Source organism: Streptopelia decaocto, assembly GCF_964273445.1.
Source record: "Streptopelia decaocto genome assembly, chromosome: 2".
Taxonomy (NCBI): Eukaryota; Metazoa; Chordata; class Aves; order Columbiformes; family Columbidae; genus Streptopelia; species Streptopelia decaocto.
In genome coordinates this window covers 158,654,414-158,671,593 of record NC_138655.1, presented here as the reverse complement: position 1 = coordinate 158,671,593, position 17,180 = coordinate 158,654,414, and the positions used below count along the sequence as shown (strand labels likewise).

Sequence of the window (17,180 nt, the reverse complement as noted above, 5' to 3'; positions counted from 1 at the left end):
ACATGACATCAGGACGTGTCGTTCCTCCAAACCTTGGCAGAACCACGAGGCTCAGGCCACAGTGGCACAAGAAGAAGAAATAACCCTGCAGGAAATTTCTCACTTCTGTGGCTATTGAGGGGAGGTGTGAGGAGACAGACCAAATCTCCCTCAGTTTCTTCTTTTTCAGCCTCCCTGCTCTCCATGCTGATCCTCTGAGGATGGAGAGGGTAGATGCCCCATCCCTGGAGACATCCCAGGCCAGGCTGGACGGGGCTTTGAGCAACCTGAGCTGGGTGAAGATGTCCCTGCTCAGGGCAGGGGTGGCACTGGATGACCTCAAAGTCCCTTCCAACTTCAAGTATTCTGTGATGGATTCCCCTACATCTTGATTTCAGGCAAACTTCAGTGTACTTCTATACCAATAGGCAGGACAGAGTCTATTTTCTCACCCTAAAGCAGCTGGCATGATACACACAGCCAAATTCTCCTGCTCTTCTCAAAATAAAGGGGTCTCATCCATCCCAACTCCAACAACAGGTCTCCAACCCATGATACCCCGGTTTGTACCCAGGCACTGCTGGGACTGCAGCCTTTGGTACAGGGTCAGCCAGGGAATGTGCTATTAATTAAGCAACCTCATTAACAGCTGGACAGCACTCATGTCTTGACCCTGTGAATTTAACAGCACAGATATCACCTCCAGTCCTTTGTGTCTCAGAATCATAAAATGGGCCTACAAGAAAGATGGGGACAGACTTAGCAGGGCCTGTTGTGATAGGACAAGGAGTGATGGTTTTAAACTGAAAGAGGGAAGATTCAGGCCAGACATGAGGAAGAAACTGGGTGCAAGAAGGGTGGTGAGAGCCTGGCCCAGGTTGCCCAGAGAAGTGGTGGATGAACCATCCCTGGAGACATCCCAGTCCAGGCTGGACGGGGCTCTGAGCAACCTGAGCTGGTGAAGATGTCCCTGCTCATGGCAGGGGTGGCACTGGATGAGCTTTGCAGGTTCCTTCCAGTCCAAACTACTCTATGATTCTATGATCATCTGGCCAGCCAGTGCACCAGCAAAGTCTCTACGCTGGCTCTCTCTGGAGATCTGCATTCAAATCCTCCCAGCACTAGGCAGGGATGGTTCTGTACACATGTCCAGGCACCCATGAAAACCTGGGTCACATCACTACGGTGGCAATTCTCCAAGGCAAAAGTTCTGCTGTTCCGCTGGCTGGGCCATATTTGAGAGCACAGACCCAACCAGCATTTGCTCCTCATCTGGAGAGGCCTGGCAGACACATGGTGCCACAGCTCAGCAGCCTGGTTTGCCACCACAAACAAAAAATATAAATAAAGCTTTTGGCAAATGTTTGAATAATTTGTGGATAGTGTTCTGAAACAAGTATTTCCTCAAAGTAAATAAAAACAACCCTCAGTTATCTGAAAATCCAGAACCCACATAGATTTTAGCTGAAGTTTCCTGGCACTCAGCTGCACATTTGCAGATGCTGGGCACCAAGAGACTGGAACATTTTCCACTTCCCAAAAATAAAAAAGGGGAGGGGGGGCTTCCACTGAAAAAAGTTAAAAAGTTTATGGGGAAAAAATAATTGACTTTGCATAAGGTTTTTCAGGGACATGGAGTGAAGATATTTTCTGTCCAGCAGAAGCAAAAATAGCCAAATCTTCCCCAGAACACCCACCCCCCCGCTTCCAATGTGCTCGTGCCAACAACACGCAGTTTTATTAGTCTTCGCTGCCACTAACACAGCAAAGTCAGCAGAAAAACATGAGACATCTCAGGAACATGGAGAACATGACCCTGAACCACCTTTTTCTATAAGGTCACTTTCAACCTCCTTTAACATGTGGTTTCAAGAGAAAAGCTGAATTATCTCTTGATAGCAATCGCTTAGATGACAGCAGAAGGGAACGCTGTGAAATACCTTGTGTTGTGGAGAATAATTTCTCCTACAGAAATCCCAGCCTCTTTGTCTGCTTTTTGACTATCCAAAGCTCAGTGAAATACCCCATTCAGGGAACCACAACACGGGATCCTGTCTGTGTGTCTAGTGCCTGAATTTTTGTTTTACGCTCCATTTGAAACACCACTCTCCCTTTCCGCTCACTGGAGTTTCTGCCCAGCTGCTACATTACCCAGTTCTGACTCTGGAGGTGAAAAAACAATCTGCTGGATTGCAAACACCTCTTAAGTAGGGCTGTAGTAGCTTCATACAGAACCCAGATAACTCCAAAGAGAGGCCTGGTGTGCTGCTACCCTGCAGAGGGTTTGTTGCAACCTCTTTTTCAACTAAGAGCAAGACGAACTATCTGCATGGAAAAAAACAGATGGATGGCTGTAGCATGGGCTGGTTACCTTTGCTATCCAACCATATAACAGCACTGAGGACACTGCTTTTGGTCCATTAGCAGCAGACTGTCCTGAGGATCCCAATGTTAGAATATTCTGCATCCTACATCTGGTGCTGCCCAGTCCTCCTCCTCCAGGAACTACTAGAGGGAGTCCAACGGAGGCTACGAAGATGATGAGGGGTCTGGAGCATCTTTCTTAAGAAAGACAGAGAGCTGGGGCTGTTCAGCCTGGACAAGAGAAGCTGAGAGGGGATCTCATCAGTGTTTATAAATATCTCAGGGTGGGTGTCAGAGGATGGACCAGACTCTGTTCAGTGGTGCCCAATGACAGGATGAGGGGCAACGGGCACAAACACAGGAGGTTACATTGGAATATGAGGAGAAACTTCTTTCCTTTGAGGTGCCAGAGCCTGGCACAGGCTGCCCAGAGAGGTTGTGGAGTCTCCTTCTCTGGAGACATTCAAACCCACCTGGACACCTTCCTGTGTGATCTGCTCTGGTGACCCTGCTTGAGCAGGTGGGTCAGACTGGATGATCTCCAGAGGTCCCTTCCAACCCCAACCATTCTGTGATTCTGTGATTCTCTAGATCGAACAAGCATGTTATACCCATTCCCATTATATGTTATTCCCATTATACTCTGCTGCTCAGGCATTCCCTCAAATCCCATCTGTACCTCAGGTTCACACCTTTGCAGAGCTGACATCCCTTATCTGATCTACAGGATGCTCTTCAAGGCAGGGACACCTCACAGTCAGCAAGGACCCAGTCAGAAACTCTTCTGGTATTACAGCAGCTCCAAAACAGTAAGGAAAGCATGGCATAAAAAAACAGTAGGAAAGTCTAACTTCGCAAGAACTTCTCACTAGCATAGCCACACATGGGATCAATTCTAACCATCACACTTGGTTCACACACCAGTGACAGCTCCCAGTGCCACAGCTCTTTGCTGCCTTACACTAACAGCTTAAGAAGTGCCAAAAAAGAGCAGAGATGTTTAGCTGAAGCGCAGTTTCTGCTGAGGCTCTGTGCCTTACCATCTGTGTGTGCATTTCATTCAGAATCACCTATGACTCTGCCAGACTCGGGCAAACTTTCAATAGCCATGTGAGCTAGAAAAAAAAACACACAATAGAAAAAGACATCCCTGGAACATCCAGACATCAGGCCCAAAGAGAGCTCACGTGCATGTACCACCCGTCCCTGGCTTCAGAAAGAGTTGGGCATGGCTGCACAAGGGGCTAAGCTGGACCTAGCCTAGAAGTAGGTTTCCTACGTATCATTGTCTGAGATGCAGCAAACCACAGAATATGTTATCAAGGCAGCACAGGCTGTGAGACAGAGAAAGGACAAATCCTTAGAGAAAAGTACTCTTTGTTGCACGGAGAAAAGAGTTTGGAAGTGTTTGCTGCCATATAAATACAGAGGAGCTTTGAAAAACGAAGCATATTTTCATGTATATTTGTATAGAAGGGCCCCACTTTATTCAAGGCCTCTGATGCTGTCATTTCTACAGTTGTTGAATAACTGTATGAAAACAATAGGGGTCTTTAAAAACAACCCTGTAACCAGCACCCACAGATGCAGCAGAGAACATTCACTGCATTTCAAGATCGCTGGTCCTGCCTATAGATTATACTGAGTAATTATGCCCCTGCCATATAGTCCTACAGGCTGCTTTACTAGTTCCAAACACCACACCCTGCTCTCTGTAAAATCCCACAAGTATCTCCAAGCAAAAGGTCCTACAAACAGCTTATCAAGAGTACTTGTCACTTCAAGAAAGACAAGAAAAGCATCAACTCAAGCACAGAAAGCCAAAGAAAAGACCACACAAGCCTACGAACAAAGTCCAGTCCTTGCAGGGCTGCAGGAAGAGACTGGCCACATCTACTCCCAGCACCTCCAAAGGAAAATGTCCATCTGAAATGTAACCACTGCAAAACACTGAACACATCCATTCTCCTCAGATACCATAAAAGCAACTGCCACAGACTTCACCAACAAGAGCAGCCTGGTGGCACAGAGACCCATATCTGGTCCTCACATAGTGGAACTGGTGTGAGCACAGGAGCTGAGGAACCCAAGCCCAGTCACCTGTGTTATTCTGTTGAGGGGGAAAGTGGGAGAGATGCAAATAGAACAACAGCATATGGGTAAAGGAAGAAAGGATGCCTGAAAAAGCCTTGGCTTTCTGTAGAGCCTCACTCTTCACTTTGGTGAAGCACAGTAGCACCAGATTTACTGGAGATTTTTATCACTGCGTTTTCCCCTTCAAATTACACCTCAGCTCCCCTGCTCTTCTCAGCTTTCATGCCCAACATGACTCTCTGCTCAGCACAATCTGTGCAGCCTGCAGAGTCTTTTCCTCAGGCTGAGGAGAAGCAGTAACAGCACTGAGCTGCTGATGGGAGACATCAGGGTGACAGCAGCTACAGGGTTGCGATAGGGAAGAGGAAGAGGATGGTGGGTCCAGCTTGTAATAGCACAAAACACCCTGCAAAACATTGCATTTCACTGACCTGTTGAATACTTCCGCGTCCTCTCGGAGTCTTTGTAGAGGGATCCCATGATATCGCCCATGGATCTGGAGATCCTCATTTCGTGCTGTTTACTGTTGTTTGGCTGCAGAAGCTGGTAATGAGACAAATGGAAAAGTCAGACTCTGCCAGAGCCCTTGCAGATGCACCATGTGAAACCCTGTGTTTGGCTCCCCATGACCATATTACCCCAAAACCATTAAAAAGACACGTATATAATCTAGGATGATCCAAAACTCCTTCACAAACAATTCACATTTGTTATTAAAACACTCCAATATTAAAGATTGAGCTGTAGTTGATAATAATAAACACAGATATTTGACATAAAAGACTCTTCCCGCACTGCATTATTTCCAGATGGATAGAAACACTGATCCCTGCCCTGAATCGAAATTTGCTGTCCCAAAATCAGCGCCTTTCCTCTACGGTCCCCAGACTTCAGTGGCAGCCCAAGCACTGCAGAGGTTCCTCTGTAACAGAGCAGAGGGGCAGAGAGTGGAAGATCAGGCTCTCCCAAGGGAAGACAGATAAGGGGGAGAGCAAAGAAATGCATATCCAGCTGCTAACCTAAAAGGTAGCAGCCAAGTCTTACTAAGCTAACATGCACTGTGGTTTTGTGATAGTTTTATTTATGACCTGGGAACCATATGTTCTTGCATGGTTACATGCTTCTGGAAGAGTTCAACTTACCCTCAATCCATCTGGCAGCCCTAATCTGAGTAGCTGACTTGCAATACTGCAACGTTCCTGCAGTTATTAGGGCAGATCACCCCATTTTTGCCCAGAGTTTAGGAAACCACAACGGATGGCTCAGTTTTCCCTTGGGACTCTGGCCCCTGCACCTTTTGAGAGCCTCTTAAAAGGAGCGGAGAGGCTCTGAGAGCACCAGGGGTAGCATGAGGACAAATGCTACGAGTTTCAAGACTCTCAGTCTCTCTGGTACTTCTAGGAAATGTAAGGAAGAAACGGAGTTGCAACATCTGTAAATCCCTTACTTTATAGCCTGTGCTTGGGGCAGCACGACATGTGCTTTGGCAAGACACTCCGTGCAGGCGAGGTCATGCTAAAAGGCTTAACTGCAAATCCACTGAGCTCAGGCAAAACAAACAAATAAATACAGGGGGGAAAAAAAAAAGACAGTGCTGCACGAGACTGAAGGATTCTCCAGTTTGCTCTCTCTGGCCTTTAGTACTGCAAGACCACATGGAGAGAACAGTCCCCACGCTGCAGCCAGCATGGCAAGGGCCAGAGCATCACCATGTATGTGGACGTGCTGGCAGCATCGCTAGGCAGAAAACACAAGGAGTTCTCTTGGGTTTGAACCTTCTTTGAGGATCTGAACGCTATTTAACCCTTCCCAGGTTGCAGGAGGAGCTAGAGGGAGCTGAGCTCAGTCTCCGGGCTGCCAACACAGGAGGATTTCCCAGCAGCTGAGCCAGAACAGGGCTGACCCCCCTCATGACCAGCTTGCCCTCTGCTCTGCACTGTCAGGAGACTCGTTTCCACTCCCCAACACAATAACAAGACATTTCACTCTGGACACAAAAGAGCAGAGAAGGTGAAGGGCTCACATTCGCTTTCTTTGGAGCGCTCACAAGGATCCGCAGGCTCTTCAGGGAAGGGCTCAGCTCCAACTGTTCCACCGCTTTGTCCAAGTCTTCCTGGGATTTCAGCGGGATCAGGAGCTGGAATGGACAGAAAAAACGCCGGAGCGTGGTAGTGTCACACTTTTGGGTAAACAGAGGAAGCCAGACCCTTGCAGTGAGCAGCTTGGGAATCAGGGGACAAAGGAGGAACCTGAGGAGGCGAATGGAAAACAGAGCCCCCATGCCCTCCAGCTTGCTGAGCTCTAAAGTTTTCTTCCAAGTTCTCATCTACTAAGGAACAGACAGAAAAAAAATATCACAACAAAAAAACATCTGCAAGGAGACAGCTTAAAGGTCACACCACCAATTCAGCTAGTGGAAAGAGAAGAGGGCTGAGATGAAACCTTAGGCTTGCTGCCTGCTAGCCTGGGGCTGCTCTGATCTTTGACTTTGTAGGCAAGACTTGCTGTTCCCCAGCCCCAAAACAGCCCTACCCGTTCTTCCTGGGAAGGCGGTCATGCCACGGTGCTCCAAAAAAGAAATGAGCTGCACCCAAGGATTTACTCTGGCAGTTCCTCAGTGGTCTTCCCTACGTTCTTCTCTGTGTTCCTGCACATGGAACATGTTCTTCCCTGCGTTCCTGCACATGGACGAGTGTTTGGGCATCAGGTGAAATCAGGGAACATCTCACAAATAAGAGTTTCTTCCCTTTTGATGTGAAAGGCGTGCATTGCTCTCCCTCCAAGAACCACTTCTTTCACTCCCAGCAGGACAAATTCAGCTTCTGCTCTTTAGAAGGTAAACAGAACGGAGGGCTACACACTGCTGTGTCTATAAGGCAGCTAAAGGTCCTGATGTTTTCCTGGTAAGTGGCAGACTATGGCCCTCATCTCTCCAGAGGGAATCTGACCCTCCTGACATTGCTGTGTGGTATACCACGTCCTGCAGACAGCCTCAAAGCTTCCAACACAGCTGCACTTCAGAGGGGTTCTGTGTCCCTAAGCTAAGACTAAAACCACAGCTTTTTGCCCCTCATTCTGCCTCATCTTGTAAAAATCAGTCCTCAGCCTCTGTAGGTTGCCTTGGGCATTGGCACTGAATCCAGCCAACACAGCACATGTTATACTCGTGCCCGTGCCAAAGTACACAGCAGTTCCACCTACTAAAGGTATCGAGTAGCCAGAGATCTCAATAGGCTCTCCCTGGTCTTACTGGGAGTCACAGCTGCCCAGCACTTCTGAAAGGCGGCTCAGCCCTTCAGGTGATGGGGGTTCATGCCACCAGCCACAGCAAACGCACCTCAGATCAACCGCTCCACAAAACGACACTCAAGAGCCACCTGTATCTACCTTTTTGATCCCAGGGTGTTGCCAAGGGTTTGGCTGTTGTCCTGTACCTAAATACACCTCAGACTGCGTGCACTGAGGGTTAGAACTTCGGGGAAAACCAGGTCAAGGAAAGGCCATGGGTCCTGGCCAACAGAGATGAGGTTCCACCTCAGGAAACTTCTACAGTCACCTTCTCCACCCAAGGACCACAGCCTGAGCCCACCAAGCTCCATCCTAGATGCTCATGTGGCTGTTGTTTCTACAGGGTGAGCACTTGAAGGTTTGGATTGAGTTCCTCCTCTCCTGTGTGTTGAGGAGGTTATCTTCTGTCCTCATCTTGAAGATGGGGAACTGAGCCCTGTGCAGGCCGCCTATTTCATATGATAAACATCAGGCTGACCCAAAAAAGCCAAGCTCTCACAGTTGTGGATAGTAGGTAGCCCTGAGCTCACACCTACTTAAGGCACCCAGCTTTGAGATGCTAAAAGCCAGGCCTGCAACTGGGCACTGCAATAGCTGAGTTTAACACAACCCTCTGTTCTTTACAGTTTATAGTCCCCAATTAGATAGCCAGGACCCCTGTAGCTTGCATGAGAGAGTTAGATAACCAAAAAACAGGATTAACAGGTGAGGAAAGGAAGCTGCCAGGTGTAATTGCTAGAAGCAGTGGTAAATGCTGAGGGAAGACAAGGCCAGTTGTCAAACAATATTTAGGCAAGGAACTCCCAAGTGGCCTAGGAGCAGTCTTCTGGCATAAGGTATGCAAACGTGGTTGAGAAAATTCTAAATAAAGACAAAAAAGAGACTCTAGAGCAAAGCATTTAGCACATCCACCCAGGAAAAGGGATAATCAGGCTGTGCACCCTCTGTCTGAAAACTAGATAGTTGTTTGTGTGTAGGAAAAGATTCCAAGAGGAACTCTTGAGAATGCCTTGCCCCAGAATATCCTACAGGCTGTAGGGACTTGAGTTCTCAACTAAACCAGATGGGCAAAGAGTTCACAGACATCATAGAACTATGGAATAGTTTGGGTTGAAGGGACCTCCAAAGCTCATCCAGTGCCACCCCTGCCATGAGCAGGGACATCTTCACCAGCTCAGGTTGCTCAGAGCCCCGTCCAGCCTGGCCTGGGATGTCTCCAGGGATGGTTCATCCACCACCTCTCTGGGCAACCTGGGACAGTGTTTCACCACCCTCAGTGTCAAAAACTTATTCCTCACATCTGCCCTGAATCTCCTCTCCTTTAGTTTAAAACCATCACCCCCTGTACTATTGCAACAGGCCCTGCTAAAAAGTCTGTCCCCATCTTTCTTACAGGCCCCTTTTAAGCACTGAAAGGCCACAATAAGGTCTCCCCGGAGCTTCTCTTCCCCAGGCTGAACACCCCCAAGTTTCTCAGCCCGTCCTCATAGGAGAGCTGTTCCAGCTCTCTAAGATGTCCCTTAGCCCCCAAGCAATGGACCTAACCAGAACATTAACACCAGTTTCATCTGAGCTGGGCCTGACAAGCAAGGATGGAAACAGATTCCCAGTCTGGGACAAGGTTTGGACACAAATGAAAGAACTCTCCAGGTAGATTTCAACTATTCAGGGGTTGCAGTAGGTCCATGGAATAAATGGTTAGACTGTGGTTTACGGTTAAACTTCGGGATCTGAATGAATCACCCTTGGTCACAGCAGATACCAGACAAAGATAGTATTGAATAAGTCCCCCAAATGCTGTGCAGCTGTCCCCAAGGCTTAAGATATATTCTCTTCGTATACTACTTCATCCTCATGAAGTTCACAAGGCCTCCAGAGGAGCATCGACCAGAAAAACCTTCTCTCCCACACTCAGCAAAACAGAAATGAGAATGGTGGAGAGCTGCTCCCCAAGCCGAATTTGACTCTGGACTCCAAGTACAGCCCCACTGCTCACCCATCCTTTCACTGGGCTCCTCAGAGCTGCAATCCCTCCGCTACTGCTTTGCACGGGATGTTCTGCAGGTCACTCCAATATCACAACAATCCCATGTTTGCACACTTGTTCCAGAGGAGCCAAAACCATCAGGCAGAAAGTGTCCTCCTGTAAAAAGGACTGGAGCCAGTATTTAGCTTGGCTTTACCTATTACCCGGATCTGGCAAGTAAATTTTGCTCCATTTGGCTTCCAAACTGTGGCACATATGGATATCAGGTACAGTTATCTACTAGGCACAAAACTAAATGTAAACTCATCTTAAACCACAGAAGTAATTTCCAGGGTGCATTTCCAGTGACTGGGTTTATTCTCTCTACAGCGTGAGCAGCCACTGATAAGCAAAGTTCACCTACGCAGAGGTTTCATTAAATAGAGCTTGAGATTTCTTTCTTTCTTTTAAATAGTACACTATTTAAGTCTAAGGTTTTAGTATAGGACTTGGTAGTCAATCCACTGCAGTCTAAGAAAGTGAACGCAAAGGGTGAGTTTTCACTGACTACAACAGTATTACTAGACCTCGTTCTGTAAGACACTGCAGAAAGCCAAAGAATAGTAGGAAACAGGGTTGGGGAAAAATCTGAGAGGTCAATTAGTTCATCTTCCTGCTCAATGCAGAACCAACTGGCATCAACAATTCTCGACAAATGTTTGTTAAATATGCTTTTAAACACCACTCCTCCCCCCCCAGTAACAGAGCTTCTACCACTTCCCTAGGCTTTAACTCTCCTTAACCTTCCAAAAGGATGCTGAGGGGCAGTCTCACAGGACACAAGCAAGGGGAGGTCAGAAGGGAACCGGTGGCACATTGATGTTCAGTCCTCCTGCCCAAAGTCACAAGTTGTGCTCATAAATATCGCCAGGGTGGGTGTCAAGAGGATGGACCAGACTCTGTTCAGTGGTGCCCAATGACAGGATGAGGGGCAACGGGCACAGACTGAAACACAGGAGGTTCCATCTGAACATGAGGAGAAACTTCTTTCCTTTGAGGTGCCAGAGCCTGGACCAGGCTGCCCAGAGAGGCTGTGGAGTCTCCTTCTCTGGAGACATTCAAACCCACCTGGACACCTTCCTGTGTGATCTGCTCTGGTGACCCTGCTTGAGCAGGTGGGTTGGACTGGATCAGGAGTGTCAAACTCATTTTCCCTGGGGGACACATCAGCCTCGCGGTTGCCTTCAAAGGGCTGAATGTAATTTTAGGCATCTATACATGTAGGAGTAGTTACATTTACACAGTCATAAAATTACATTTGGCCCGTTGATGGCAACCGTGAAGCTGATGTGGCCCACGGGGAAAATCAGTTTGACACCCCTGGACCAGATGATCTCCAGATGTCCCTTTCAACCCCTATGATCCTGTAACACCCAGGGCAGCCCGCAGACCAAGTTCACACCAAGTGCTCACCGCAGAAGCCAGTCTTTCAATCTATAACACAGCCAATGCACAACAAACGCCACACCATGCTGTCCACGGTCAGGCAGATTTTGCTGTCCAGCTCATCAGAAAGATGAGCCCAGCCTAACGCTAACGTGCAGACATGCCCCGTGCGGTACACCCATAGCCAGGCCCCGCTTTTATCTACACCAGCCCAAGCCCGCTGATTCCGTGGTCCCACCAGGATGTGATTCATGCGCGCCCCTGCTCCACCCAGCTGGCACGTTCATCTCACTGATCTTGGCTTCAGGACTCCAGCTTCACCCAGACAGGGACTAACATTTAGTGAGCTTTTGTAGGGGCTGGTTGACCTCAGTGTAATATTGGTCTACGAGGTGCTACTGCGAGAGAAACATCTGATGGCAACAAAGAATTACTGCACGATTCCCTTCCAGCATGAAAAAAGGGTGAAACATTTAGTTGTAATGAATCCGTGGTCAGGCTAACTCTGAGTTAGACTAACTCTAAGACCTGCAGTCATGAGACCAAAAAACCTGACCCGGGACACGTTAGGAGCCAGATACCTGAGTATTACCATGTGGACATCTCTCCCCAAAGGTCACTTTTGTCTATTTATAGTGTTTCCACAATAACAACTCTGAATTACTGCTGCTTATACCTCTTCCCAAAGGTGAGGGGGTTCTCACAGGGAGGAATCTCTATGTATAAAAACCCAAAACATTGATGGTCCTCCTCCACACTATTAGGAGTAGGCAAAGGCTGCTCAAGGTCCTGCTATGTGCTGTGCACATGCCCAGGAAGACAGTCTCAAACATGGGATAAAAATGCATTATTTAAGCTTCTGTTTGCTGTCTTTGGAAAAAATTCCTCTTCCAGTGGAAAGAGACCTGGAATGAAATGAGTCATTCCTGGAGAATTCAATGGCAGGCTTTTCCCGGGAGGGCTGTCAGAGAATGCCCAAGATTAGAAACTTGACTGCATTCAAAGCCAAAACCCAGCGAATGCTTTGGTATCATGAAGTACCTATTATAAAAGAATAGCAACGTTTTTGTGGATCAAAGCTCCATTGAAACAGAAAGGAAAACAAGCAAAAAGGGAGAAAGCTTTCTTCATGACCTCTTCTCTCCGTTCATACTTTACTGAAAGGTTGTTAGTCATTTGCAATTCATACTTGAACAAGCAAGCTGTCAGGGCAGATCCAAAAGAATTCGTGTTTATAAAACCCTACCTATTTGTCATCTGGTTTTCTCCTCCTTCCCAAAGCCAAACCCACCTTGAGAGCCCAGTGGTATCAGCTGCCTGCCCAGTTTATAGCAAGATGGCTCATAGGAAAACACCGAGCACACCAAAACAGATACCAAGGATTTCCCCCTTCTAGGTAAAAGCTCCTTTCAGACACAGTGTTGGGCTCAAAAAACAAGCTGGAAAGCCACAGTGGCCTGTGTTATGAAGAAGGTTGGAGTAGAAAGGTCTTCAAGTCTTAAAATGCAAGGATCACCATTTAATAGGCCTTAATTTTGAGGAGAGGAAGGCCTGGCTTGGAGTCTGAGAATCCAACTGAACTGTGTCCAGACAACAGCTCTTGTATGCTCACCAGCTGGGAACCACTAAATAAGAGTATTTTTCTTCACATCTACGTACAAGGTTAAATTAGAACCTTAAGAACAAACTGCTGCTCAAGTCTGGAGTGGGTATCAGGCACCCTAAAACTCCCCCATAGCAATAAGGAGCAGAGTACCTCATTGTTCACACAGACTAAGTCCATCGTCTGTCCAAAAGCATCTGTGACCTTCTGCACGACTTCTTTGAATTTGACTGGTCTTGGAAACTGGATAATCCTGTATAGACAAACAAATACAACAGTCTCAGTTTAGTAGAAGCACACTGGAATTTGGGATTAGACTAATTCAGAAGACCTGTCATCTTTTTTTATGAAGCATAAAGCTTGCTCCTTGCTTTTACACATAGAAATGCTGCTCATCTGCTACGCCCAAGAGAAGGATTGATCTACCCTGCACGAATATCTACCAAAAATCCTAATGCAGCTCCTCTGTTCCTCCCTCTGCTGTGAGGTACAGGCGGAAAACAAAAAAGTCCAGCAGCCGTTCACAGGAGAAGACCCAGGGTCAGGCACTGGTCAGCATTTACCATCTCCATTTTCAGCACGTGGCTCTGAACAGGGAGGAGAGATGGAAAGGAGAATCATGCAGTTTGGCATCCTGTGACTCTCCTGTACCATAATATGCAGCCGCTCTATAGGTACCTATCAGCAGGTACAGTCTGACCTTATAGTAACATTACCTAAGTTTTCTTTGGCTTTAACGTGCAACTTGGACCATCAGCCTGTGAGTTTCCATCCCCATGTCCTGCCCTGCCGCAGTCACCCAGCACCAAGCAGAGGTGATTCCATGAAAATGTCAAGCAGGGAAGGGCGGGCAAGTTTTAACTCCCAGCTCTATTTTTATGGGACCCATGCCCAAAATCTGGTTATCTTAAGTAAGTGTCATAGGCTGCTAATCAAAGGACATGTTTCTGTACAGTTGCAGCTCAGCTGTGGTGCAGCAAGGCTCAAGAATTAAAGAGAAAAGGATCCAAGCATGTACCCTGTGTCCCTGGTAAAAGGCATTTAACGACTTCCAGCTTGGAACCACTTTGCCTGCATCCAAATCCCAGGAGGTACTTGTGGCAAATGGGATGACGAGGCAAGGCTCTTGCATATAAAATTGTAGCAGATTTTAGGGGAATGAATCCTGCTGTGAGCTCATCTGCAGCTGGCTGAAGTCAGTAGGACATCGGGTAAAAAGGGTAATTTGTCCCTGTACACGCGGGGGACTGGGTTTGGTACATACCTTTTCTCGCCTTCGTATTCGAACTTGATCCTGACATTTCGCTGCTGAAAGAAAAAGCAGAACGTTGTTAGTTCCTGAGCTGAATTCTGAATGGACATGAAGATCCAAAGCTGACAGCGTTTCCCAGAGAGACTTCACTAAATCCATTGGGTCTGGTCTATTTAAGGCCAACTGGACTTGTGGACTTCGGGGAAGCTCCACACTGCTGAGAAATGTGCTTGTCAAACAACAAGGCCATCTATAAAGAAGAGAACACTCATCTGTAGAACTGTTAATTTTAATAAAACACATTAATAAAAGCGGAAAATGGTGAATGCTCTGAACTCAGTTGGGAACAAAGCACTGTTACCAAAGATGCAAACAGGTTAAGTGCCTGATGTCTGTCCATCTTCAGTGCTTCCCAAGCTTTTACTCCAGTACTTTCCTGTTGGAAACCCAAAAAGCAAAGCTCAGAGGATTTTTAATAGACCACAGAGATATTTGGGGCAAAGAAATAAGTAAAAGCAAGCGCCCTATAATAGAAGTGGGGAGACCGTCTTGGATTTTAAAAGGCAACAGTGCTGGAGTGGTGCGGGGGTGGCTGTTGTTTTGTTAGGACCTACAGAATGCAAAGTACATCAGGAATCACTACGCTATAGACAGTAAATGTCCACCCTGAACTGACCTGTTGCTCACCTCAAGAGAAATCATTAAGTTTGCCCAAAGAAGAGCCAGAAGAGTCATGGGCAGACTGGGCATACAAGTGTGCAGGGCCTAGTAAAAGCCACTTCTCCTATCCCTTATTTATACATATTTAGCAGCAAACAAGACCACAAGGAGACTTTTCATTCATTCAGCTCAGAGCAAGCCTGAGCCAAGCAACCCTCCAGCACCCCTTGGCTCACAGCAGGACTTTCCGATGGCCTCCAAAGCAGATCAAAACCCTCTTTACCTCCCAAGATGAGTTTTAGTCACCCCGGTTAACCAGGGCTCTGTCCCTGCTAGTGCACACAAGCCTCCTCAAATAGTAGTTTTAGTCCCACGGAGAAAAAAGTGCTCGTCACCTCCCTCTGAGGTGTAACACAAGGGTTTGGTCCTGGATCACCGGCATCTCCATGGATAATGCCCGATGGGTGGGTGACAGCCCTTCCTGAGCAAGGGCCTTATCTCCAACCCCGGGTTGCCAGCGTGTGAAGGCACAATTTCCATCCTCTCAGAGGGAAAGCAGAGCTGCAGTGAAACAGTCCTGTCCCTAACGAGGAAAATGAGCTGGACGGGTATCCTCGGGTTTATTTTTAAACTGACAGCTCCTCAAGTTCTGCAAACACCCACCGAAGTTCAGGAAGTCAAAGCTGGAGATGATTCGGTTGAAATGCTTAAAAAAGCCCAGCAGATTCAGAGTAAACATGTTGGATCATCCAAAACACATCCTTTTTATCTCTGCTAGCGGCATTTTCTGCGTTTCCAGAAAGGCTGGGAAGAACCAGTACCGTGACAGTCACCAAATGGGGCACTCCAGCAGCGTTATAACAAGCACTTACATCACTTCGGTATCTGCAGCCAGTTCTCCAGACCCACAATGTCTGGAGAAACTCCAGGTTTACTTCTAGAACCAGGCCCAAGCCATAAAAACACCAAACTGACTCTAAAATAGTCCAAAACTCAAAAGGAGAAGAGATCACTGTAACCAGCCTAGTGCTGAAGGTCTAAATCACTCTAGAGAGACAGGCTAATATAGGTGAGATTGCCAGTTTGTATTATCTCTGTTGGAAAAGGGAAAAGATACGGGCTCTTCTGGGCCAATTTTAATTTGCACGTGCCCCTGAACAGGGCCTGGCTGGTTCATCCCCCCGGATGCTGGCAGAAAATCGCCCAGTGTGGCTTCACAAAAAAAAAACCCAAAACCACTAAAAATCAAGGTGAGGAACTGTAAGGAGAAACCTTGAGAAAGGAGCAGGAGGTGTAAGGGGAAAAGCTCCCGCAGCTCCGGCCTCGCTGCAGGAAACCTTTCAAAGCACGGGTTTCGCTTTCGGCGCAGACCCCAGCGCTTCACGAGCTGGGACGGAACACGCTGCCTGTTTGTGCTGAGCAACGCAAATCGCACAGACAAGTTGTGAAAAACAGCTTGAGCGTTTTGACATTTTTCCAGCCACATGTAAAGCTCCAGAGAGCAGAAAAAAAAAATGGAAAAATAAAAAAGAGCCCTGACTTCGCTGCATCTTCTGCATCAACAACAGGGCTGATGTGCTGTGGTCCAAAGCCAAGAGAAAAGAGGCAGCTGCTCCGCTCCACTTCTGAACAGAGCAATACACACACACCAGCTGCAACAGGGGAATGAAAACTCACTTCATTTGTTAATTAGATACTATTTGTTTTCTGATATAAACCACAATAACCTCTAGCCTACCTCAAAGAAACCAAGACCTTAAGCTTACAAGCATTTCCAAAAGGGATAAATATATATTCATCTATAGTCTGAGAAGTCAGTTATGGTTTTATTTGGCAGTTTTGCCTCGGCTTGCTCGTGTTTTTGACCCACAGCTAAAGCAGAATTCACCACTGATATCAAGAAATACTTTTTTCCTTCTTTTTTAAAAAAGTGGGCAGTGCCCAAAGCACTAGGAAGTCCCACGGGGATGCAAAGCACTTCCTAAATGCCGGAGCAGGCTGTGATTTTTTACACCCATGGAAATCTGGTTTGGAGCAACTGGGTTGAGATTACACAGGGAGGCTGGGGCAGTGCCAAATGCTGGAGCAAAATCTCACGCAAGCCCGCAGCCAGCGTCTGAAATGTGTGATGAAGAGGAAGGCAGGACCAGCATCTTCTCTGCGAGGATGTCAACACGACATGCAAATGCTTCAGGGCAGGTTGTTGAAGAGATGCAGGTGGTGGAAGCTGCTGGGTCCTACTCACTTGAGTAATTTTATGAGGAATGGAAACACAGACTTCTCCTTGCACAATCCAAATTGTGCTATTTAACCTCCCCCTGCCATCAGATGTCAACTGAGGTTAATGGCAGCCTTGTTCTCCCCACAATCAAGAGGCCACTTAGTGTAGGAGAACAAGCAGAGACATCGAAGAAGGGCGTGTGTTAAATATGGTAGAGGAGAGGGGTAAGGCCATGTCACAAGGAACCAGCCTTCAGTGCTGGCAGGAGATTTTATTGATGGTTTCATGGAGCATTGTAAAAGCTGAG

The 17,180-nt window shown here is 47.3% G+C and overlaps 1 protein-coding gene across 2 annotated transcripts in view; it reads right to left on the bottom strand.

Moving 5' to 3' along the window:
• LOC309435908 (mitogen-activated protein kinase kinase kinase 3-like) overlaps window positions 1–17,180 on the bottom strand; it is an 89,496-nt gene that overhangs the window by 22,766 nt on the left and 49,550 nt on the right. The window contains exons 4-7 of one of the 2 annotated variants that reach the window (XM_082044655.1): window positions 14,005–14,048; window positions 12,894–12,993; window positions 6,461–6,574; window positions 4,869–4,980 (exon numbers count right to left, since the gene is read on the bottom strand). In XM_082044655.1, the coding sequence (XP_081900781.1) occupies window positions 4,869–4,980; window positions 6,461–6,574; window positions 12,894–12,993; window positions 14,005–14,048 (370 nt within the window). The remainder of the gene's footprint in view (window positions 1–4,868; window positions 4,981–6,460; window positions 6,575–12,893; window positions 12,994–14,004; window positions 14,049–17,180) is intronic. The other variant, XM_082044656.1, reaches the window with a different exon arrangement.